This window comes from Prionailurus bengalensis, chromosome D3, assembly GCF_016509475.1.
Source record: "Prionailurus bengalensis isolate Pbe53 chromosome D3, Fcat_Pben_1.1_paternal_pri, whole genome shotgun sequence".
NCBI classification, from domain to species: Eukaryota; Metazoa; Chordata; class Mammalia; order Carnivora; family Felidae; genus Prionailurus; species Prionailurus bengalensis.
In genome coordinates, this window is record NC_057356.1 from 40,884,987 (window position 1) to 40,909,786 (window position 24,800).

Genomic DNA, 24,800 nt, shown 5'->3' on the forward strand with positions numbered 1-24,800 from the left:
TATTTGATGTCAATCAAGTTAGAAAATTGAGCTAGCAATAAAACTTTGCAGGTACATGGTATTATTTTTTTACCCTTCTGCTCTTACCCCACATTATTTACCTAAACAATGGAGGGAGATTTTGTCAGGATTATAAAGCACAATGAAAGATCTACACCATTTTGGGTCACAGAACTAGATGTTAGAGGACCACTGGCATAATTCGAATCATCTGTTTTCAGATTTTGGCTATTTTGCATAGCTAATCTTATTCTTTAAAATAGAAATTTGTGTTTTAATTAAACTTAAGTTTTTTGGGGGATGGAAGAAAAGGCTTATGGGTTGCACACAACTATATATTCTCCCCACTTGCCCCCCCCTCCGCGCCCCCCCCCCCCCGCCCTCAAAACACACATCTTTTTTCCGAGGTGTTATAAATCAGTATTTCACTGGAGAACCACCTTGCAGGATGGCAGGGTTTGTATGGTCGGCCTCTGTTCACTCTTTGGAAACCAAAAGCAGTCGCAATTCACTTAGTAACTTGGAAACTTTCCCTTGCAAAACAGTGTTTAGCCACAGTTTAGCTTCTTGGAATTTTTTATTTCTAGCCAGTAACACTAACATATAGTACTTTCAGTTTTTATCTGCTTTGGGAGAATCTGTACAAAATTGTTTATGCGCTGAAATTTCCCATTAGTTGTGCAAGGATCTATTCAGGAAATGGCTTATATGGCACTTTTGTTTGTTTTTCTATGATCTGGATTTTGATCAGTAGATTGGTTAAGTCTTTTGGCCTTTCAGAATGGAATCTGCAGGCTGATGTTATATGTAAGCATTTGTGTATCTATAAATGGTGACCGGACAGACAACATACCTCTTTCTACATGCTGTGTGCCTCTAATTAAGAAAGTACAAGTTCAGTACCAGGCTACCCAAATGACTGTATTCTGTATCTTGTCAAACCCTTGGATTTTAATAGTCTGTCCATGAGACACAGGAAAAGGGAAAATTTCTTTTGCGCTAGTACCCCTAGGAGCTCAAAGGATGTGTTTGAGCAGAAATTTGGCTCTTTGACTGAAACACAGCTTTCCCGCGACAGTAAAACCAGAACCATGTCTGCCTTGAGATACTCAGGCAGTTTGGATTAAAATAATTAGGTCAGTTTGGACTAGGGAAGGCTACTCACTGATTTTACACTAAGACCCCAATTATGGTGACACCTATAATGGTGGCACCTGGAATGGAAATCATAATCATCTTAAAGCTTCTGGTTAGGGAGATACCATATAATAATTTTCCCACTGTCACTGGTATGTTTTTGTTTGATAGAACACCACTACTCCCAGTATATTTCATAACCCGAGTTGAATTTCAGAAGGTAAACCTGCAGTTGCTGTTTTTAAAATACTAATTTTGTTGATTTAATGCAAAACTAATGATTTGATTACTTATCAAAGTTAAATAATCCAGTGTATTAGGAAGTTTCCATTGTGGGTGACAAAAATCCATCTCGCACTAGCTTAAGCAAAAGGGAATTTATTGGCTTGCATAACTAATGTCCAGGAGCATTTGAATTAATCAGGTCTTTGAGGGTGTTAACCAGAACCCTGTCTCTGCCCACCTCTCAGCTCTGTCTCCTTTTGTGTATGCTCTCTCTAATGCGAGATGGCCACAGTACCTCCTGGCTTATTTCCCATGAACTCAGCAACCCTAGGGGAAAGAGAGCTGCTTCTTCCCACAGAAGTATCAGTGTTTAATCTCCCTGTCAGTCTTGAGTCATATGTACCTTGCAGACCAGTCACTATAGCTGGGGTGGAATGTACTGATTGGCTTGGCTTGGACAGCAGCCCCATGAAGCCATGCCTGAAACTGTCTGAAATAGAGGATGAGGAGATCTCCAGAGGACACCACTGATACTCTTACCTGAAGAGTGATATGCCAAAACAAGTGTCTGCTATAGCAGGTATTTCTAAAAAGTAAATCAGTTCTATTTCAACATCTCAGTCATATATATTGAGCAAGATTAAGCCACAGTGTAGGAAGTAAGACTATGTAGATAGGAATATTGTTTTAGATACCAGTTTATAAGGAGTAGTACATCAAAATGAGTACCCTCTTTAAAATAATCACCTTGGGAAGCATTTATTCCAATTTGGTGCCATCTCTCAAAATATTTCTTAATATTTTTGCTTTGTTACTTAAAGAGCTTCTGGCATATTCTTTTAGTACCCTTAGTATTGCTGCAATTTGATGTTAGATTTAATTTGGGGGTAACCAAACTCCATTTAGAGGCAGAATAAGAGACTAGTCATATTGGAAAATGTCATATTTGATCACTAAAGTCAGACAGGCTATAAATGAAGGGTGAATTTTTTTAAGATGGTTTAAAACCAGACTGCATTCTGAAAGAGGCATTGTTCTATTTTCCCAACTCCCTAGGATAAATGGATAACCTACAAAGATGAAACATTTGAAGGATACTAGTTTGAATCTGTTATGTTTTTTTATGAAAGGTAAAATAACTTTAATATTTAATTTGTGTGTAATTTAACTTAAAGAATTTATACAACCACAAATCAATAAACAAATGATAATTTCAATTATTTTTATGTCCAACTTCTAGTTGAAAAAATGCAATTAAGTATTTAAGTCATCCTGAGAAGCCTAAAATTTGGCATTATGGAGCAAATTTAGTTTTCCCAGTCCCCTTGCTCTTACAGTCTAGGAAAATATATCTATTTCTTTACTTCATCAGCCCTCACGGAACTTAGAAAACATTTTTCCTATGTAGAAGCTGCTGCTATTAGAGCTGCTTCGGAAATAGATGATTCGAGATGCTTATGTGACTTCAACCAGTTTATTATGAAACACATTTTAAACTTAACCTGAAAATAATATTTTTTTAGCCCAGGAATTTGTCGCACTACTTGGTTTTGGAAGTGTTAGATTCCATGTCCTACCCAGCTTTATTTAAGCCATGAATATTCACAGTAATCTAAAACATGAAGAACTTAGTTGGGAAATGAATTAATGTTTGTCCTGTGGAAACTTATTTTATGCACCCTTTTCTTTTAAGAAGTAAAAGAGGGGCGGGGCGCCTGGGTGGCTCAGTCGGTTGGGTGTCTGACTTCAGCTCAGGTCATGATCTCACTGTTGGTGAGTTCGAGCCCTGCATAAGGCTCTGTGCTGACAGCTCAGAACCTGAAGCCTGCTTCAGATTCTGTGTCTCCCTCCCTCTCTGTTCCCCCCTGCTTGCGCTGTGTCTCTCTCTCTCTCAAAAATAAAAAAAGATTTTAAAAAAATTTAAAAAGTGAAAGAAAAATGAGTTTCTTACAAAATAATAATTTTGTTAACATTTCTTAAATAGGAATTTTCTTTTGCATAGGATTTTGTTATTTTGTATTTAATAGTTGCCTATTCTCATTTTCTGTTAAAATTTTTTTTCCTTTTTTAAGAGCTTTTTTCATTGTGTAATTAACACAGTAACACATATTCAAAGGATATAATTTTAAAACTTTTACCATAGGTGCACTCATGAAAGCATCACTGTAGTCATGACATGGAACACTTAGCTGTCCTCACAGTCTCTTCTAGTCTGTGACTGTTCTGAGTCAGTTTTTTAATGACATTAGCATATTTTTAACTCCTATATTTTAGATGTTTAACAAGTTGCAAATGTATTTTAAATAATTTCTATATCTGTCACCCACTTCTTCCCCTACTGTTGACATTTCACATGACCGTGGTACAATTTATCAGAACTAGGCAGTTAACATTGGTATAATATTATTAACTAAAGACCTTATTCAGATTCACTATGGTCTTTTTGTCTATGATCCTATCCAGGATCCCACATTACTTTCATTCTATATTCTGTAACCATTCTGTCTTTCCTTACAACCTTGACTTTTGAGGAGGACAGAATGGTTATTATGTAGATTGTCCCTCAGTTTGAGTTTGTCTGATGTTTTCTCATTTGGGGAAGAATAACACAGAGTGATAGTGTGCCCTTCTCAGTATATCATCTTAGGAAGCCCATCATGGTGCCGTATCTCATTATTGGTGATGTTAACTTTGATCCCTTGGTTAGTGGTGTCTACTAGGTTCCTCGTCTAAAAATTTATTTGTGGGAAGAAACTTGGAGATTGTGCAAATATACTGTTTTTCATCGTACTTCCACCCATCGATTTTAGCATACATTGATGAATTTTGCTTGCAGTAGTTATTACTGTGGTGTTTGCCAAATGATTTTCTGTTTTCCATCCTTTCTACTCCATTTATTAACTGAAATTCTGCTGTATCAAAGAGCTATCCTTCTGTTTACTTATTCAATTATTTATTCAGATCAGTATGGACTTCTGAATATTAATTTTACTCTTTGGGTTATAATCCATTCTTATCATTATGTAGTTGCTCAAATTGTCCCAGATTTGGCAATTAGTAGGTAGCTCCTTCAGGTTGAGTCCTTTTGATATGTTCCCATCATTTTTTGAGCACTTCCGTACTTTTTGGCACCATGAGCTATTTGACAAGAATCTACTTTACCTGCCTCAGCCCTGGAATGTAATTATTTTGTTTCTCTGAGGAGCAGTGGTTCCTTTTATTAGAGAATCGTATCTAGAAACAAAGCATCTGGTCACTAGGTGTGCTCATTACTGAGGTGTCATTGCCTCTAGGCCCTGTCAGCAGGCAGAGCTGGAAAATCTCTGTATGTAAATACGTGTACCTACATTTGTCTGTAAAAATTATGAGTTCACACTGATTCCTAGACCCATCCCTAGAAGGTTCCTTCTCATCTCCTTATTTATAACTTCTTTTTCTGACAGTGAGAAACATGGCTCTTATTACCTACAATATGTTTACTTATTTGTTCAATCCTAAAATACACATAAAATAGTTTTAGAATTGTTACCCACATCTCTGTGATTTTTTTTAATTACTACAATATTTGTTTATAGTGCTTTTTGTCTTTAGTCTTAGAATATTTAGTTTTATTCCTTATCCCTTAGTGTGGTTATGTTACTAACAGGATTTTTATAATAAGCATTTTGACAACATATTTCAGTTAATGATCTTCACTGACCTGATGTGACCCAGCACTCAGTGTCAGAAGGGATAATTAATTGGTCCTCACTGGGAAAAACCCAATGGTTTTGCAAAGTTAAGAACACTTAAATTGTGGACTACTCTATTTATATACGTATTACATTTTTCTGTACTTTCGTTTTTATGTCCCCTGAACCAGTCTAAAACTGGAGTTTACAAGTTTATCTGTAAGAGTTTCGAAAGTTGGTGTTCATTTATTATTATAAGATGTTTAAAAACATTTATTCACAGTCTACAGATGAACGACTACATTATTTTTAAGTGGTAAGTAGTATTTAATATTATATATAAACAGTCCTTACTTTGCATGGTCGTATAGATCATTAAAATGACTGGGCAGATTTCAGCAGCATGGATGGAACTGGAAGGTATTATGCTGAGTGAAATAAGTCAGAGAAGGACAGATATCATATGTTTTCACTCATATGTGGATCTTGAGAAACTGAACAGAACACCATGGGAGAAGGGAAGGGGAAAAATTGTTACAGAGAGGGAGGGAGGCAAACCACAAGAGACTCTTAAATACAGAGAACAAACTAAGGGTGGATGGGGGTTGGAGCAGAGGGAAAATGTGTGATGAGCATTGAGGAGGGCACTTGTTGGGATGAGCACTGGGTGTTATATGTAAGCCAATTTGACAATAAATTCTATTCATAAAAAATATATACATAGAAAAAATGACTGGGCAAGTCAAAACCCAAAGCAAACTTAATAACTGAGAAAAATTAGGATTTTTCCATGAATTTTACAAATTTTTGTAAAAACTTTCTATTGTCAGTTAAAAATGTGTAAGAAAATGAAAAATAGTAAGTTGGTGTTTAGTACACTGCAATTTAAAACATTAGGAACATTGAGAACTAACATGTCTTCTTTGTAAAATAACTTAGCAAGATTAGTTGGTTTGAACAGTGCTTGCCTTCTTGATGTAAAACTTAGGATATCGAACAAGCATCTCTCGTCTTGGCAAATTTTCGTATGCTTTTCTGAATTTGGATCACCTTTCAGGTTTTCAGCTCTGAAACATTCAATGTCATGAAGTATGTCAGAGTTCCTTCAGTGTGGACATTTTTTGCCCATGTCACTTCCTCTGGGCCATCTTCATCCTTTTTGTCACAGCCACTCTGCTCCTCTGTGTGGATGAGCCTGCCTTCACCAGGTGCCTCTGGCTGCACATGTTGAGCCTTTCAGGTGGCAGCAGGGTCCCCATTCCCGCAGTCAGCTATTTCTTCTGTAACTGTTGACATGCAGTTTGAAGTTTACTTCCAGTAATGTTACTTTTAGTTTGTGGCATTTTGATCTTGGCCAGTTTCCTCTTAATTACCCATTTTTATAAAATGTCACATGGGTTTATCAGTGGGAAACAAGAAGACAACTACCACTACAAGCTTTGCTGTCTGTGCCTGAACTGAGTAATAATAGATTTGGTGCGCTAGTCACTAGTGCACTTTTTGAAAAAGTGATGCGATGGGTTACCAGTCATGCTGGGCATCTGTTTTTATGTAGTGATCTGTAGACAGAGAGCTGGCAGTGAAGCCTGTGCTCTCTGGAGTTGCAGGTAACATATTGCATTAACTGAAATTTGTGGTTGTCTGAAGCGTGCCAGCTGAGGCCTGTCTGTGGTGTAACTCTGGAAGTGCTCAATTGCTTGTTGACCATAACATTTCTCTATTTTATGCCATTTGGGAAATTAAGTACAAGATTTTATGTTCTAAAAATGATACAATATTTTCTTTCAATCCCTGGTTACCTATCCCCTTCCTTCCCAGATCTGTTTGGTTTTTTAAGGCAGGTTGGTGGGGCAGGTAGCAGTGTTTCTCAGAGACTATCACTCCAGGAACCTCAATACTAAGTTTGGCTTGAGAACCCAGAATTTAGGCTTCGTTTAGCATGAATGAAAGATTTAATACTAAATCATACTTTCTCTTCTTAGATTGATATAGAAATCAATGGCGATGCAGTGGATCTTCACATGAAATTGGGTGACAATGGGGAAGCTTTCTTTGTGGAGGAGACTGAAGAGGAGTATGTAAGTTCTAGTGGGTCACATTTACTTTACACATTGTATTCAGGCTCCAGGATCTGTCCCCAGACAGAAATATTCAGTTTTCATGGTTAGTTATAGAGGTGATTGTTGCAGGTTAAACAAGCTTTAGTTTTAGGTTGAAGAACTAAGCTGTCAGAAAGGAGCTAGAGTGAGTGAGGCACTTTTCTCAGCACCAAGTGTCAGAATACCGAGAGCATATAGAAGGCCCTTGCACTTGCTCTTTTTCTCTGTCTTTAATGAGCTTTCTTATTTAGTATGTTACAGTTTACGCCTTGACTGGAAGTTAGTTCCACCTAAGTAATGAAGGCATATGCATATCTCTCTGCAGGCTGTGTGTGTGTTTGTACATGTGTGACCTTTAAACTTGGAAAACATGTTTAACCGTTTTGGTTAGGGACATTGGATCGCTAATCTTGAATAGGCTTGTGAATGAGTTTATTATGGTCTCCAGAGATTTAAATTAATTGGCCTGTATCTTTTTAAACCATTATTGCATGTTTGGCTTCTTTAAGTAAGAGAGAACAGTTTGTTCCTCCCCACCCCTTCACCCCATGTATCCACTGATGGTGGTAAACTGTTTTTGATGGATCTTAGAAGAGGCATCTTCTAGCTTTCATCATAAAGAATAAAATCTCAGCAAAACTGATAACCTTCAAGTTATTAAGGATACAGGACTACTTTTTTGGGGTTTTCAAAGAAGAAAAGTCACCAAAAAATAGAATGAGATTGTTTATCATTTTTAGTTTAGAGAGAAACCAACAATTTAGATACCAGTATGTAAAGCAGCAGTGCAAAGTATGGTTATGAAAACAGTCCAGAGCAGTCTTTTCTTTTTTTAGTACCTATTAATTACTTGTTTTTATATTACCTTGTTTGTGTTTGCTTGGCCTTATCAAAGTTTTTCCTCATCAGAGACAGAAGCAAGAGGCAGAATGATACAATAAATGAGTTACCACAAGAATAAAATATATATTTTTTTAACTTTTATTTATTTGAGAGAGAAAGCACACACATGGATGCAGGGGAGGGGCAGAGAGAGGGAGAGGGAGAATCCTAAGCAGGCCCCACGCTGCCAGTGCAGAGCTGATGCAGGGCTCAATCTCACAAACCATGAGGTCATGACCTGAGCCAAAATCAAGAGTTGGACGCTTAACCAACTGAGCCACCCAGGTGCCCCAAGAATAAAATATTTTTGCTGTGTTCCTTAAAATCATGTATATTTCAGGACATTGGTTGATTAGGCTTTGTGTAAATCAGTGAGCGAGAGGGCTGGGTTATCTATCATTTGTTACGTGGTTCTCGTGGTCATTTCTGATGATTCCACTTACAACTATGCTTAGTAAGGTTAACTTGGAGAGTGTCAGCTTTCCAGCCCCTTTTGCCTATCCCATGTATCACCAAATTATTCAGATTTTCTTTCGTATGCTTCTCTGTGAATTTTTTTTTTAAATATTAATTCATCCAACATTACTACTCTATGCCACATACTATGAGTAAAATATGCCCCCACTCTCCAGGAGTTTACAGTTATAAAAGGGATAAGCATTACCAATACCCATCTGGCTGCCATTTATTTACATACTTGTTTCTCTCAGACTTTGCTCATCTGAACTGTATATCATCATCCTTTTCAAGCTGGTAGTTCTGTATCTAACCCTGTCCTATTAATAGCTGCACAATCATCCATAGTATGGATACACCACAATTTAACCATTCTTGTACTGATAGAGATTTAGGTTATTTCATCACCCCCAACACAATACACATAGTGCTATAATAGAACTAGGAAACACCACCAGAGACAAAATAGCTTTTAAGAAGTACCAGTAAACTTTGGGGCACCTGGATGGCTCAGTTGGTTCAGCATCTGACTCTTGATTTCAGCTGAGGTCACGATCTCAGGGTTGTGGGATCAAGCCCCCTCCACTCAGCACGGAGCCTGCTTAAGATTCTGTCTCTTTCTCTGCCCCTCTCCCCTACTCGTGCATGAACTCTCTCTCTCTCTCTATCTTTCTGTCTCTCTCAAATTGAAAAATTTTTTTTAAAGTACCAGTAAACTTTATTTATACAATTAATAAAAAAGACCATTGAATTAAAAGGCCCTGGAAGTCAGAGACCATAGCCTGTAACTTGGGTGCCCTGGGGGCATGTGGAATAATATCCTGTCATCACAGTGCTGGATAAACAGAATTTTGGCTCTGGGGTAATATGTCTATCAAAGCCAAATTCAAAAGCTTGATTTAGAACAATTATGGAAATTCACTCATTTTCAGGACTATTATGTAAAAACTTGAGTATTCTAAGTTACTTGAAGTTAATTTATATGTTACCTACCTTCCATTTCCCCCATGATACAAAGGGGTGAAGCCAGTAACTACGAAGTTAATCTTCTGAACACCAGACTTTGGTCATTTATTTGATACTAAATTACGAGTTTATTTCTAACTGTTGGGCCTTATTTTCTTCTTTTGAATTCCTGAAAGGATGTTTTAAATAACGTTACAGTTTTAAAATCTGCCAACTTCATTTGTAACAGGGTATTGTGTATTTTAATCACCTTTTCACCCTCATTTAATTTAGCAAACACAATTTACCGGAGATCCTCACTTCACTTACCTGTCCTACTGCCCCCTGTCTGATGGGGTGTTCCTGATCCCTGCCTTCCGCTTTATCCTGTTACTGTTCTTTGTAAGTTTTTGACAGAGTGCTTCATATTGCCTCCTTGGAATGCTGGTGTTGCTGCTTTGAACTTCCCTTTATAGAAAATTTAACTGGCTGTGCTTTAATTACAGTTTTTGTGTGTGTGTGCTGATTTGGTATATTGGTTCCTTCAAATATTTTCAGTTACATGGACCAGATGAATTATCTGTGTGTACCAGGGTAAAGACCTATTCAGAATAGAGTGGGCAGTAACATAGTTCAGTGTGACATTCTTACCTTTAAGGACTATGTATTCTTCCTACCACTGTGAATTTAGATATGCAAAGAGTTCATTATTGTTTTGATTCACTGTCCACTTTGTCAGGGACTTTTCTTTCTCCATGTTCTCTTTAAGGAAAAGCTTCCTGCCTACCTTGCCACCTCACCAATTCCTACTGAAGATCAGTTCTTTAAAGATATCGATACTCCTTTGATGAAATCTGGTGGAAATGAAAGACCATCTCAGAGTTCAGACATCTCCCACATGTTGGAAACGGAAACAGTTTTCACTTCAAGTTCTGTGAAAAAGAAAAAACGAAGGAGAAAGAAATGCAAACAGGACAGTAAGAAGGAAGACCAGACCGCTTCTCCTGCTGCAGAAGATACCGTGGATGTGGAAATGAGCTCTGACGATGACAAGGGGGCCCAGTCAGCAAGGTAGGGCTCTTAGTGTGGTTGCCAGGCATCCACACACACTATGGGCAGAGCTCAGGTACAGTGAGTTGTTGTTGTTTCTTTCATGGATCTGCAGTGTGAGTTTTGCACTTGTTTTTCCCCATGACAATTTATTGTGGAATCAGTGTAAGAGGCATTTTTTTTTTTTTTTTCCTTTCTGCTATTCTATAAAATTTGCCATCAGACGTCCTGCTGTGGTATTGACATACCACTTGAAGCAGACTGGCAGTGTGTGTCTTTCCATCAGTAGGTTTCCAAAAGCCAAATAAATTGTAAGTTACAAAGAAGGTCTGAATTAGTGACTTGGCCCTGAGGCCACATCTGGTGTATATCCCTACTTAGTAGTCTTGGTATCTCACCTGTTTCTGAGAAGTTTAGAGTTTTTATTTTGAGTTTATCATCAAAACATTCCCAGTAAATTGAAAAGGAAAGGAGGATTTTTGTGTGTGTGGTGGTGTTTTTTTTTTCAAGTGAGAAATCTTTGACCACTTACTTACCAGCTCAGTAGAAGAGCTCAAATATGCCAATTTTTAGGTCAGCACTGGGTTTGGAAGGTTAGGGGGGGTAGAACATGTATTTTTTTGTTTAAGAGTTCAATTTGTAAAAGGTTATCTTCCACCTGTTCACTCAGTGACTGCTGTGGCATTGGAAGAGGACCATATGTGGGTCATGGGGTGGTTTACTTTACTGATGAGCATTGGACAAGAAGTTGTTGCCCACAGTGACCCTGAAGTTCTACCTACAGTTTTTCCAAGATCCACCAGAAAGGACACTGAAGTAACACTTTTGCCCTTAAAGTTTATTCGTGTCCTTTATCATAACACAATTGAGCAAAGTTTAGAACTCTTGAACAACCTGCAGCTTCAGTTTAGGAAGTTAAAACATTTCTAACACATATGCAGAGTTACCTGATAAATGTATAAGAATCATTATTCTAAAGGAATTAATTTACAGAATTAATGTTGAAAGTGAATGCATTGCAGATATATTAGTGCATGCCTTACTTTCTAGATTGTGTGAACAACTGCCTGCTTCAGCCAAATCTGTCAGAATACTGATTTGGTCAACAGTTCATGGTTGTTAGTTCTTTCTCTCTGAGCCAGAATCTTGCTTGCTTGGTAAGCAGGCATGTCAGAATGCTTGTGCAGTAGTGGCTTATGATAATTTTCAAGAGTTTGGTGGTTTGCTTTTTCTCTGGATTACGTGGATCATAGATACTGCCATGTGGAGGAACTCTTTCCTAAAATCTCCTTTAAAAAAGGATCTGCTTAATTATGCAGCCAACAGAAATTAGGACTTAAAAAAAAAAAAAGGACAAAATGTAACAGTCTTGAGAATTCAGGTCAGGTGTATACTGAAATAAGCACTGAGCTAAAAGGTAGAAGACTGGGCCTCTTCTGTTTTTGATTGTGGAATAGCAGCCACTTGATTACTCTGGACCTTTGTTTTTTAATCTGTGAAATAAGAGAATTGAACTATGTGGTTTGCAAGGCCCCTTCCAACTCAGTAGATTCTAAAATAATTTGGAGAAAGATACTTGGGATCAGAAGTATTAGCAGCATATTAAACAATCAGAGAAAAAGAATAGGAAGTCAACTGCTTTTGCAGTTGTGCAACCTAGAAATCAGATAGGGTTGGGACATTTGCAGCTTTCAAGTATCTTCCCCTCCTCAGGCCCCTACCACTTAGGAAAGAAATTCTGTTTCCAGAGAAATACCTAAAAGTGGTTTTTATTTTATTTTGATAAATAGTGTCCTACTTAAATAGCGTTCTCTTTACTTTTCAAGAATTTCATGAATAATAGAATTAAGGTTAATTGAGGCTCCATGAATGAAGCAGGTGAAAGATGAAACCACCCTTAAACCAAGTTGCTGTTGCATAGCTAGGAGAAACACATTAAGTGAAAATTGGAGAGCTTTAAACTACAGAGAGCTTTGTGTAAATTGTACCTAGTGAGCCTCTCCCTTACTCAACATGGACTTGTATGTAGCATGGAAGCCTTGTTTGTCCTTCCAGAGGATGGAAGGATGTGTTAGTGTGTATATGTATTAAAAATGTTGTACCTAGGATAAGTAATCTTTTGGAGGGAAGAGTCTTTTCGGATTGGATGGTGCTGTAGCACAATCATGGGTGCAAATGTACAAAATATGCCACTGGTGAAATACTTAAAATACCCAGCACTATTAAAAATGGAGGCTTAAGACTGCACCATCAGAAAGGAATCTCTTCTTTTAATCCACCAAAGCAGACTTGTTTGCAAGTTGTATCTGGGAGCTAAGTAGAGGGAGCCTAAGACTTTTTATAAACAGCCTCCATTACCCTGAGGCTGCGGACTTCATCTCCTGATCAATAACTGGCTTCCAGAAAACCCTCCATGTTCTCTGATGACTGGAATCTTACAGCCTGCTCCCTGCCTTTCCTCCCTTTGATTTCTGACACAGTAGACAGAGAAACATTGCAGGGCTCTTTTCAATCCTATTATGAGGTTATCTTTTATCGGAAATGTCCCATACCCAAAAGCAAAATGAGATCATTAGCCACACTGAAATTTATTGACCAGTACTGTGCTAAGGCTGAGGATAAACATATTGTTTACCGAGTTAGTAATCTTTGGTCATGGTGGTTAGCAACCCTATTTATCTCTTACATAATACCCCCAGTTAAATAGACAAAGACTCATTTAGTCCCTCTAATTTATCCCACTTAAATAAAGCAGGCCATTTATTTTAACTTTCTATTGATTTTTTTCCCCTGCTTTTAAAAAACTGAGATAATAATTTACATATAGTTGTATTTATAGAATTTAAATATGCAAGTATGCAATTGAGTGATTTTTGTCAGTTGTATATACATCATGTAACCTCTGTTGGCTTTTGAATAGGAAGGATAATTCGTTTATGAAATGGTATTGAATTTGAAGCCATGTTGAGATACATCTGTGAAGGCTGAAGTGTTCTCTTATACACACTTAGTATGAACTCCAGCAACTGGACCTCCCACATCCCCCAACCCTGACTCAGGGTTAAACTGTTTACCCTACTGCGAATTCTCTGCTGTTCAGTGTTAATGTATGTAATTGTCCTATATTTTGACACGGATGTAGTCAGTGTTTGTACTGTTGTCTTCACATTCCAGTATCTACACTCCCTTTTACCCTCATATCATGAATTTAAGTTCCTCTGTCATGGTCTACCTAGCTTGTTGAATGTTCTTAGGCACAGGTGCCATTTTGAAAAGTGCTTATTAGCAAGTTTTTAGAAGCCTTATTTTATTTATTTATTTATTTATTTATTTTTTTAATTTTTTTTTCAACATTTATTTATTTTTTGGGGGACAGAGAGAGACAGAGCATGAGCGGGGGAGGGGCAGAGAGAGAGGGAGACACAGAATCGGAAACAGGCTCCAGGCTCTGAGCCATCAACCCAGAGCCTGACGCGGGGCTCGAACTCACAGACCGCGAGATCCTGACCTGGCTGAAGTCGGACGCTTAACCGACTGCGCCACCCAGGCGCCCCAAAGCCTTATTTTATTTAATGGATCATGGGACCAAAGGGAACCTCAACATCAGCAACCTTTCTCATCACCTAAAATAATCGTCTAAACTAACGGGCCTAATTTTTGTCAGGATATGCCCAGAGAAGACCATTTCATGTCTTCCCTGGGGTATAAGTTCTTAATGGTGCTTATCTTGATCTTTGTTTCTCTCAGCAATATTTTACTAATACCAGATTGTTTTCTGAGCTCTTCTTGACTTAGCTTTTATACTACAGTGAAATATATGCCAAATAAGTAAGTTTCTGTGGCTTTTACATTGTTCTTTTCAAACCACTTTCAAACCATATGGATAGTGATGCGTCAAACTCTACTTACTCTCCTTTTAAATTTGTCAAATAAACATCTGATTCATAAGCATCACATTTTCCCTTTTTGTTACCATTTGATGTTCATTTTTTAAGGGGCACTGGGATGGCTCATTTAAACGTTTGGCTCAGGTCATGATCTCATGGTTCATGAGATTGAGCTCTGCGTCGAGCTCTGTGCTGAGAACACAGAGCCTGATTGGGATTCTCTCTGTCTTTCCTGCTGCCCCTCTCCCCCACTTGCACTCTCTCAAAAAAAAAAAAAAAAAACAAAACTGAAAAAAAAACCACCCTCCTGATGTTCATTTTTTTTTTTTTTTTAATTTTTTTTTTTCAACGTTTATTTATTTTTGGGACAGAGAGAGACAGAGCATGAACGGGGGAGGGGCAGAGAGAGAGGGAGACACAGAATCGGAAACAGGCTCCAGGCTCTGAGCCATCAGCCCAGAGCCCGACGCGGGGCTCGAACTCACGGACCGCGAGATCGTGACCTGGCTGAAGTCGGACGCTTAACCGACTGCGCCACCCAGGCGCCCCCTGATGTTCATTTTTTGAGAAGTAGAATGTTTTTAGCTAGATATCTGCCTTTTTCAAGTATAGGTTTTTCTCCCCTTGAAATGAGGTATTATACCAGAGTTTAATTCTTCTGAGAGAAATATTAGAGTTGGGAAAACCTTAAATTAGAAGATACAACTACATGGAAAAACTATTGCATGGCAGAGGTAGTAAAGCAGAGCATGTTAAAGATATAAAGGAAGAAAGGTAACTTTAAAAATTAAAGTGATTTTTATCTTTATTTTTAGTCTGCCATATTAAGTAAACACAGATATTCTCATTTTATGTAGAATATCCTGGTAGAATGTAGAATTTTTTATAAGAAGCTCTCAAACTGGAAAGTATAGTTTTTCTTTATACTTCTCAGAGCTCTCAGCATAATACACTGCGTAAATCTCATATAAACTCTGATATAGGACAAGTAATAAATTTCCAACTAAATATGAAAAACTGGAGCCCACAGTGCTTCTGAGGGATGTTTTCAAGGTTATATGGCAAGTTAGTTACATTAACTATGCAGATTCAAGAAAAACCAAAGGGTAAATTAATTAAAACCCTATTGGCATTAGTTCATCCTCCTATAAAGATAGAGAATATGGGGACATGTGCAAGGGGGAGGGGGAGAGAGAGGGAGAGTGAGAATCCCAAGCAGGCTGTGTGGTGTTAGCACAGAGCCTGATGGGGGGGCTCAAACTCACAAAACATGAACTCATGACCTGAGCTGAAATCAAGAGTCAGACGCTTCACCAGCTGAGACACCAAGGCACCCCTCATCTTCCTATAGTTCTAAGGTCTGTGTATGAATCTTAAACATTTTTTATGTTATTGTATCATCATCCTCATATCCGCACGTCATGTAGATTCTAAATAAGGAGAAAGTTCTCAGTTAATTCTTGGTCCAAACAAAAAGAAAAATAAGTTCTGCATGTTTTTTAGAGTTTTTTAGAATATTTTTGAATTTTTGAACCATAACTTGTTTTTAGCTCATAGTCTTATATTTTCTTTAATACACAGAAGAATATAGTGAAAGAACAAGGATTTGTTTTGAATACAGCTACTTACTAGCTCTGTGACTCTGGGCAAATTACTAAACTTCTCTGGATTCTTGATTTATTTGATATCTAAAATAAGATATTCTGGGGGTGCCTGGGTGGCTCAGTCGGTTAAACCTCTGACTTCAGTTCAGGTCATTGATCTCAGGGTTCGTGAGTTCAAACCTCACATCAGGCTCTGTGCTGACAGCTCAGAGCCTGGAACCTGCTTCAGATTCTGTGTCTCCCTCTCTCTCTGCCCCTCTTTCACTTGTTCTCTCTTTCTCTCTCTCTCCCTCCCTCCCTCCCCTCCGTTCCCTCCCCCCCCTCCCCACACACACACACACACACACACACACACACACACACACAAGAAACACTTAAAAAAACTAAGGTATCTTCAGATTTGTAAGGATTAAATGAAATATACATAAAGCCTTCGTTTTCCTCTTGAAGCCTTTGAATCAATTACCCTGAAGGGCTATAAAAGGAAAAATTTTTTTTTAATGTTTAGGTTTTTGAGAGGGAGCATGAGTGGGGGAGGGGCAGAGGATCCAAAGCAGGCTCTGCACTGACAGCAGTGAGCCCAATGTGTGGGGCTTGAACTTACCAAACTCTAAGATCATGACCTGAGCCTAAGTCAGACGCTCAACCAACTGAGACACCCAGGTACCCTGGGAATTGTTAATCACATCATTTTCACAGTTTTAATTTATTGAGAGAGAAAAAACGAGCAAGCAGGGGAGGGACAGAGAGAGAGAGAATGAATCCCAGGCAGGCTCCACACTGTCAGCGCAGAGCCTGACCTCAAACTCAAACTCACCAACTGTGAGATCATGACCTGAACCGAAATCAAGAGTTGGACGCTTAGCCAGCTGAGCCACCTTGGTGCCCCCAATCACATCATTTTTAAACACATTCTTTTCTGTCCTTCCTCTGTTTATTCCGTATTTAAATAGTGATGGCAGTAGTGTATGGTGGGTGGCATGGTGGCATCAGTGAATCCCCCTTCTCCTTCATATTTTTCTTCTAAGGGGATTAGTTATTAATCATTTGGTCTTCTTCATTTGCATCATTTAGACAATGTGTCCGTAGATTTGGAGATATTTTTAAGCTGACAGTGTCATCATTCCTGATTTTGTTTTTTTCCTTCACAGAGGATCTTCAAATGCTTCCTTAAAGGAAGATGAATTTAAGGAGCCTTTGCTCTTCCATTCTGGGGACCATTACCCCTTATCTGATGGAGACTGGTCCCCTTTAGACAAGTAAGTATTTTTAAAATTTCTCCATTTGTTTAAGAAAATATATATTAAATAGGTTTTCTGTTATTTGACAGTAATGATATTTCCTATTTCTCTCAATTATTTTGTTCCTAAATTTGATATGATTTAACCCTCACAATGTTAGTTAGTGTAGATCTGTATAATCTGCATAGAATTTAGCCCTCTACAATTCTTAAATTCTGATCTTACTGTGTCAACTATTAACTCTAGACGGATAATGTGAAGAAAGGCGCAGTCACACTTTGTTCTGTGTTTAAATCCAGTTTCTCTCATGTATTGATTTTGTTCATTTAACCCATCTTTTCTGTACATTTCATCTCCTGTAAAATTATCTTTGTCATTGGTTTCTTGTGAGAATCAGTAAGGATAATGTATATAAAGTGTTTATAGAGAACCCAGCAAGTCCTCATTAGATCCTGGTTGATGTTGTTTTTATTATTATTAAAGAACTCAAATGGAAGAAATAATTTATATTCCCTTCAATAGGAGTCTTTATACTGGCTGGATAAAGTTGGTATATTCAAGCTTATATTTCCTTTAATGTGTCGAGCTCAGCAAGACTGAAGTTTCTGACTTCAAAGGCATCACATTTTTTTGTCCCTTGTTTACAGCCCCTATTCCCCAACAGCAGTGTGTCCTAAGAGTGATTCAGAGCTGGAGGTGAAACCTGCCGAGAGCCTGCTCAGATCGGAGTCCCACATGGAGTGGACGTGGGGAGGGTTCCCAGAGTCCACCAAGGTACTGATGTTCACTTGCCTGTGGAGTACGTCCAGTTAAAAACCTGTGAGGTGTCTCTGTCTTTGAGTAAAGGAGGAGTGGTGATTTCTGAGCCAGTGCCCGTGAATATAAATGATGGTAGTGCCCTCGTGTGGTCACAGAAAAGAAATCCAAAGTTAACATTTTTCATAACTGTTTGCAGCAGAGGGATTCCAGGATTATATTGTGTGTTTCTAGTTAGTAATGTTGATTGCTAATTAACATTTTAATAAGGAAAATCTCAAAGGTACCTAAAGGAAACTAGGATTTCCACACTGAAGTTTTAAATAGGAAATTGATTATGAAAACTTTTTGCCAGCTCATAATGAAAGAATTGGAAAGATACATTACTTGAGAGAGAAAATGTTTAGTCCCTGTAAGTTTATAAAAAGTATACATTTGCTTATATGTGTAATTTGCATTGATACTTGACTACCCACTTTTATGCTATTTCAACAGAGCCTTGAGGTAGTTCAAGCAGGGCTAACCTTTCATGTAGCACTCAAGTTTTCTCCCTGAAAGGAACATTCTTCCTCTTGGCATCTAAAAATTGTCGTAATTCCTTAGTCTTCTCTGGTGCTTAACTCTTCATAGTACAACAGTTACAAATAGATCTCTTGTAAATATCATGATATTGAACAAAATGCAGTTATTTTTCCAGCTTCTTAATTATGAAATATGTCACACACATAAAGTAATATACTTACTGAATGTTATGAATAAAATGAATACGTTTACCTGCATCCAGATTAAGAAATAGATTATAACAAATACCTTTGAAAATAGTTTAATTTTTAAACAATTCACCTTTTTTTAGGTCAGCAAAAGAGAGAGATCTGATCATCATCCTAGGACAGCTACAATTACACCATCAGAAAATACCCACTTTCGGGTAATTCCCAGTGAGGAGAACCTCATAAGTGAAGTTGAAAAAGATGCTTCCATGGGAGAAACGGTCTGTACCATAGTGAAACCCAAACCCAGAGCCCCGTGTAAGCAGATGAGCAGTGCAACTTCTGCTGCAGAACTTCTCGAACCTCCCCTGGAGCCTCCTCAGATTTCATCTATGTTAGATGCAGACCACCTTCCTAATCCATCATTAGTGGAGGCTACCTCAGAATCAAAACCTGCAGCTAAAGTAGACTCACCATCAAAGAAGAAAGGTAATCATTTGTTTAATTTGGTGTCAGGTACTGCAAATTTAGATGATAAATTATTTCAGTGTTTCAAATGATACTCGATGGCTGCCTTTGTATTTCTACTCCCTGATCAGAACTTGTCGTACAGTTAGGATCACTTATTTAATAGGGCTTCTCCGCTGCACTCCAGATGCCACTGGAGCAGGATTCTGACTTCCTCCCTGTTCTCCCCCGACTGCTGCTGCTCAGTGTGCCCTTGGGAAGCAGTTATTGAAAAAATTAATGAGCATGTTCAAATTAGTTAATGCATAAAATTAACCACTTTACTGACTAAACGTCAATAGAGTGAAGTGAAATCCTAAAAAATTACATGTTGAAAAAGAAATAATTGGATGAGAGAAAAATGTTTTTACCTAAAGCATCTGGTTAGTTGAGGCCAGATTAAGTCCTTTTTTCTAGTAACATGGGATATAAATAAATGTATGCTAATTATTAGTGTTCTCTTTTTTTCATTGATTTTTTTCCTCTAAAATAGTTAAAAGATGGGGTCCAGCTCTTGGCTGCTCAACAGCTGTGTCTCACTTTTGGAAAACAAGTTTAATAAATCAGAATATTCTTACTATTTAAAATATAAAGTTGTCCATTGATACTTAGTACAGTAAGAGCCAGAACATACTCATTGTCTGAACACTGGCCTTGGCCCTATTTTTATGGAAGTAAAGCCTTACTTAAAAATTGAAAATACCCACTGTCACATAATAGCAAATACCGTATTCACTTTTTTAAAAATTTGAACACGAAAAGTTAAATAATCACAAACTGACTTAGAAAGTACTACAGGTATGAACCTTCAGAGTCATTCAGAAATAACTTGTTTAAAATAAAAGAATTTGACTATCAGGGGTATTTGTGGCCAAATATGATCATCCAGGTAATGATCCTGCTTAACTTGTGACCTTCTTTTTTCAGAGCTCAGCACTTTTGCAACCAGAGGCCATGTATTCTGCTTTAAGAAATGTTAGGGAGGAAAATCTAGTTTTCAGGGTGAATGTTTTGTATTACACTAGAAAATAACAACCCCTATTGCTAGCACATAGTGACTGGAGGAAATAATGACCCTATTCCTAGCACATAATATAGGAAGTGACTAGATAGAGATCGGGACACTGAGCGCTTTCCACCATTCAGTTGGGTTCATTCTCCACCCCCACCCCTCATTTTTTATTATGTAGTTGTATGCATCTTTGCTTCCTTCCTCACTTTCTCTGTCTCTCCACTCACACAGATAACAGTTTTTTATTGTTTAAACCATTTGAAAATATTCAAAAGCATTTTGAGATTTCACCTTTAATACTGTAGGACACATCTTCAAAGAATAAGAACACTCTCTGCATAACCACAGGACAATTGTCATCTTGAAGAATTGATATTCATGTTTCCCCAAATGTACCAAGAAAAGCTTTTTAGCTATTTTTCTTCTAAACCAAGATCTCATCAAGGTTTACATGTTGCATTTGTTTTTTGTTATTAACCTTTTTTAATTAGAATGGTGCCATCCACACATGTTCCCTCACTCCTTTTTTCCCCTCTGCAACCATGATACTGACCTTTTCAAGAGTCTGGCCAGTTATTTTGTATGCTTTCTCATGTTTTGATTATATTCGTTAGTTTTTTTCAAGGTGACATCCCCATATTTCCTTAAACTGGAAGTTAACTCTAGAACAACAGTTCCCAATAGAAATGTAATGTGAGCTGAATATTCATTTTAAATCTTCAGTCGGTTAAGTGTCCAGCTCTTGGATTTGGCTCAGGTCATGATCTCAACAGTTCGTTGGTCTGAGCCCTGCATCAGGCTCTGCACAGGCAGCACGCAGCCTACCTGGGATTCTCTATCTCTCCCTCTGTCTCTGCCCCTTCTCCACTCAGGCTGTCTCTGTCTCTCTCAAAATAAATAAACTTTTAAATAAATGAGCGAAATTAAGTATAGTAATATATTCTGAGCTAGTAAGCCCAAACTGTTAACAATTTTAACATGTAATCAGTATAAAAATTGAGATATTTTACATTTTTTATAGTAAGTTTTAGAAATCTGGTGTGTGTTTTACACATTAAAAAAAAAAAAATTTATGTTTGTTTATTTTTTGAGAGAGAGAAAGAGCGTGAGTGAGGAAGGGGCAGAGAGAGAGTGGGGGACACAGAATCCAAAGCAGGCTCCAGGCTCTGAGCTATCAGCACAGAGCCTGACGTGGGGCTCGAACTCACGAACTATGAAATCATGACCTGAGCCAAAGTCAGATGCTCAACCACCTGAGCCACCTAGGCACCCCCTGTGTTTTACACATTTTTTTAAACATTTTACTTTTATTCTTTAGTAAAAAAAAAAAAAAAAAAGATAAAGCTCAAAGATATAATAAATGATTGGAGACTATGAAAAAAATATGAGAGTTACAGAGAGAGAGGGAGGCAAGCCATGAGACTCTTAATACTGAGAACAAACCGAGGGTTGTTGGGCATTGAGGAGGGCACTTGTTGGGATGAGCACTGGGTGTTGTATGGAAACCAATTTGACAATAAATTATATTCAAAAAAATAAAAGTGGGGCGCCTGGGTGGCGCAGTCGGTTGAGCGTCTGACTTCAGCCAGGTCACGATCTCGCGGTCCGTGAGTTCGAGCCCCGCGTCAGGCTCTGGGCTGATGGCTCGGAGCCTGGAGCCTGTTTCCGATTCTGTGTCTCCCTCTCTCTCTGCCCCTCCCCCGTTCATGCTCTGCCTCTCTCTGTCCCAAAAATAAATAAAAACGTTGAAAAAAAAATTTTTTTTTTAAATAAAAGTAAAAAAAATTTTATATACCTCATTTTGGACTAGGACACTTATGTGCTCAGTAGAAACGTGTCACTGGTGACTTACTGTAGTGGGCAGTACAGACCTAGAGGCTTAATTAAATTTGGGTTAAACGTTGTTTATTTTTTGAGTTAAAGATTACCCATGGAATATATTGAGTACTTCATAGAGCATCTCATAATGTCCCAGTGTTAATGATTCTAAATGTGATCGCTTGTTTAAGGTGTTACCTTCGAGATTTATCCATTATAAGCGATTTTTGTCCTTTTGCAACCTGAAGGTAATTCTTGGTGATACTTTGGTACCATGTGACTTTCTAGCAACCCTTCCATCATGGTTTTAGAATAAGGACCACTTTCTCAATGCCAGTGATTTCATCAGGTTTGGTCATGCTTATTTATACTGTAAGAAAACGTTGTCATCAAATATAAATAAATGACTTAGGAGCTAGGATTATTCATTTAATAGCAGATGAAGGAATAAGCATATGTTTAGGCACCTGCATGGCTCAGTCGGTTGAGCATCTGACTCTTGATTTTGGATTAGGTCATGATCTCACGGTTTGTGGGTTTGAGCCCCATGTCTGCTTCTGTGCTGACAGTGCAGAGCCTGCTTGGGATCTCTCTCTCTGCCCTTCTCTGCTCATGTTCTCATTGTCTCTCTCATGTTCTGTCTCTCGTGTTCTCTCTTTTCTTCTTCTTCTTCTTCCTCTCTCTCTCTCTCTCTCTCTCTCTCTCTCTCTCTCTCTCTCTCAATAAAGTTAGTTGAGGCACCTGGGTGGTTCAGTCGGTTAAGTGTCCAACTTCAGCTTAGGTCATAATCTCAGGTTCGTGAGTTCGAGCCCTGTGTCAGGCTCTGTGCTGACAGCTTGGAACCTGATTCAGATCTGTGTCTCCCTCTCTCTCTCTCTGCTCCTCCCTGCTCACACTCTCTCTCTCTCAAAAATATTAAAAAAAATTTTTTTTAATTTAGCATATGTTTATTGTGCAACTGTATGTGTGTAACACCAAATTTCTCCTTCTTTGGCATGGATGGTTGAGAACCAACACGTAGGAAAACATTAGCTGACACCTTTACAAATAAAACGCAGTTTGAATCATGATTGGTCTTATCGTTTGCAAACCTTTGTTTTGTAGCAGAGTTGTAAATGAAGAATAATTTAAACTCTTACCTCCAGTGTGTTTTTCTTATAAAAAATAGGTGTCCACAAGAGAAGCCAACACCAAGGACCTGATGATATTTACCTGGACGACTTAAAGGCTCTAGAACCTGAAGTTGCAGCCCTCTACTTCCCTAAAAGGTATTGTATTTCTTAGATGTTGAAAGGTGAATAGCTGTGAAATACAATGGCTATATCTAGAGCAAAACACTGAGAAAAAAGAGCAAAGTGATGATGACCTTTACCCAAGTTGGATGGTTGCTTCAGATTTGGGGAAATTCAGAAATTGTGTGGTGTTTGAACTGTAGTGATATGAAACGAATAATTTACCTGTTTATGAAGAAAGTTTTAGTGAGAAAAGGTACATTACTTAAGTCTACGTAAGGGTGTACCAATGGTTACGACTTCAGACTAGCAAATCTTATGGTCATTAATACAAACTGAACATGTTGGGGGAAATTCGTTAGCATTATTTCATTTATTATGTGTTTTAAAGGTAATAATATCTTTACTCAAAAACATTTTACAAAGAATGTCCTCACTCCTTCAGTGAGTCTGAGCTCCCAGGCTTTTTCTGAACTTGGGCTGGGCCTCTTGAGTCCCCATTTCCAGTTGACCTGTACACCCCACATTCCCTAGACCTCTTACCGTTTGTCACCCTTTCTTCTCCCCTCTCAGTTTCCCCCTTTTGAATAACTAAAACCTCAGATATGCTGTATTTGTACTGTTTTCCTAAGTTTATTTCCATCCTTCAGGATATTCTATTATAGGACTCTGTGATTACAAAAAACAATTTACTTTTCCCATAGAAAGTATGGTTTGAAATACTGAGCCATAGGCACATATTATTAAGCACTTCTAAGTAAATTATTGAAAAACTTGTTACGTTTTTAGTTAAAATAGAAACATGGGGTTAATACGAAGATATTTAAATTTTTTATGGATATTTTTAGAAGGTCCTTAAAACACCTTCCTAGCTCTCTGCCCTAAATTTGTCTCAAAATATCTTCTTCACATAAAGGAATAGTTGGGTTTTTAAGGTGAAAGAATCGGAAGTGCTCCAATTTTTTTTTCCAATAAGAAAGTTAAAATGTAAGCTATCCTAGAATTATCACTTTCTTTCACATTTCCCAGTCCTTTATTAGTGTTCCAAAGATCAAGTTCTTAGTCTCCCCTTTAAAAAATGGGGAGTAATTAATAAATTTAAAATGAGGAGAATAACTCATGCAATAGAACCTTACTGTGCTCTATAAATTTGACTGCCTAATGTCATCACCTGTTCACCAAATTAGCTTATTCCCTCCTTACCCTACTGAACAAATTATTTCTGGAGACGTTTCATAAATACTTAAAGATACTAAGACTGTTGTAAGGCTTCTAAGCATTTGGTTTGTTAATTGTCCCAATCCTGTCATCTTGACTAAGTATCCAGTATTAATAATAATAGCTAAACTTCAGTCTAAACCACATCACTCCTTTGGATTTGGTGACATGTTGAGTCAGATGGCCTCCTCCATCTATTTAGGGGTCACTTTGCTTTGGATCACGCTAACTGCTCTGACAAAACACAGGACCTCAGTGGCTTACCACAATAGAAATGTATTTCTTGGTCATACTATGCTATTCCAGTGCTGGTGTTTGGTGGGAGGCACCTTGCACACAAGGATTCAGGA

The 24,800-nt window shown here is 37.9% G+C and overlaps 1 protein-coding gene across 3 annotated transcripts in view; it reads left to right on the forward strand.

Moving 5' to 3' along the window:
- LPIN2 (lipin 2) overlaps nucleotides 1-24,800 on the forward strand; it is an 85,552-nt gene that overhangs the window by 45,099 nt on the left and 15,653 nt on the right. For all 3 annotated transcript variants that reach the window (XM_043558405.1, XM_043558403.1, XM_043558404.1), the window contains exons 3-8: nucleotides 7,016-7,111; nucleotides 10,185-10,486; nucleotides 17,108-17,215; nucleotides 17,845-17,971; nucleotides 18,807-19,152; nucleotides 23,169-23,268. In XM_043558405.1, the coding sequence (XP_043414340.1) occupies nucleotides 7,016-7,111; nucleotides 10,185-10,486; nucleotides 17,108-17,215; nucleotides 17,845-17,971; nucleotides 18,807-19,152; nucleotides 23,169-23,268 (1,079 nt within the window). The remainder of the gene's footprint in view (nucleotides 1-7,015; nucleotides 7,112-10,184; nucleotides 10,487-17,107; nucleotides 17,216-17,844; nucleotides 17,972-18,806; nucleotides 19,153-23,168; nucleotides 23,269-24,800) is intronic.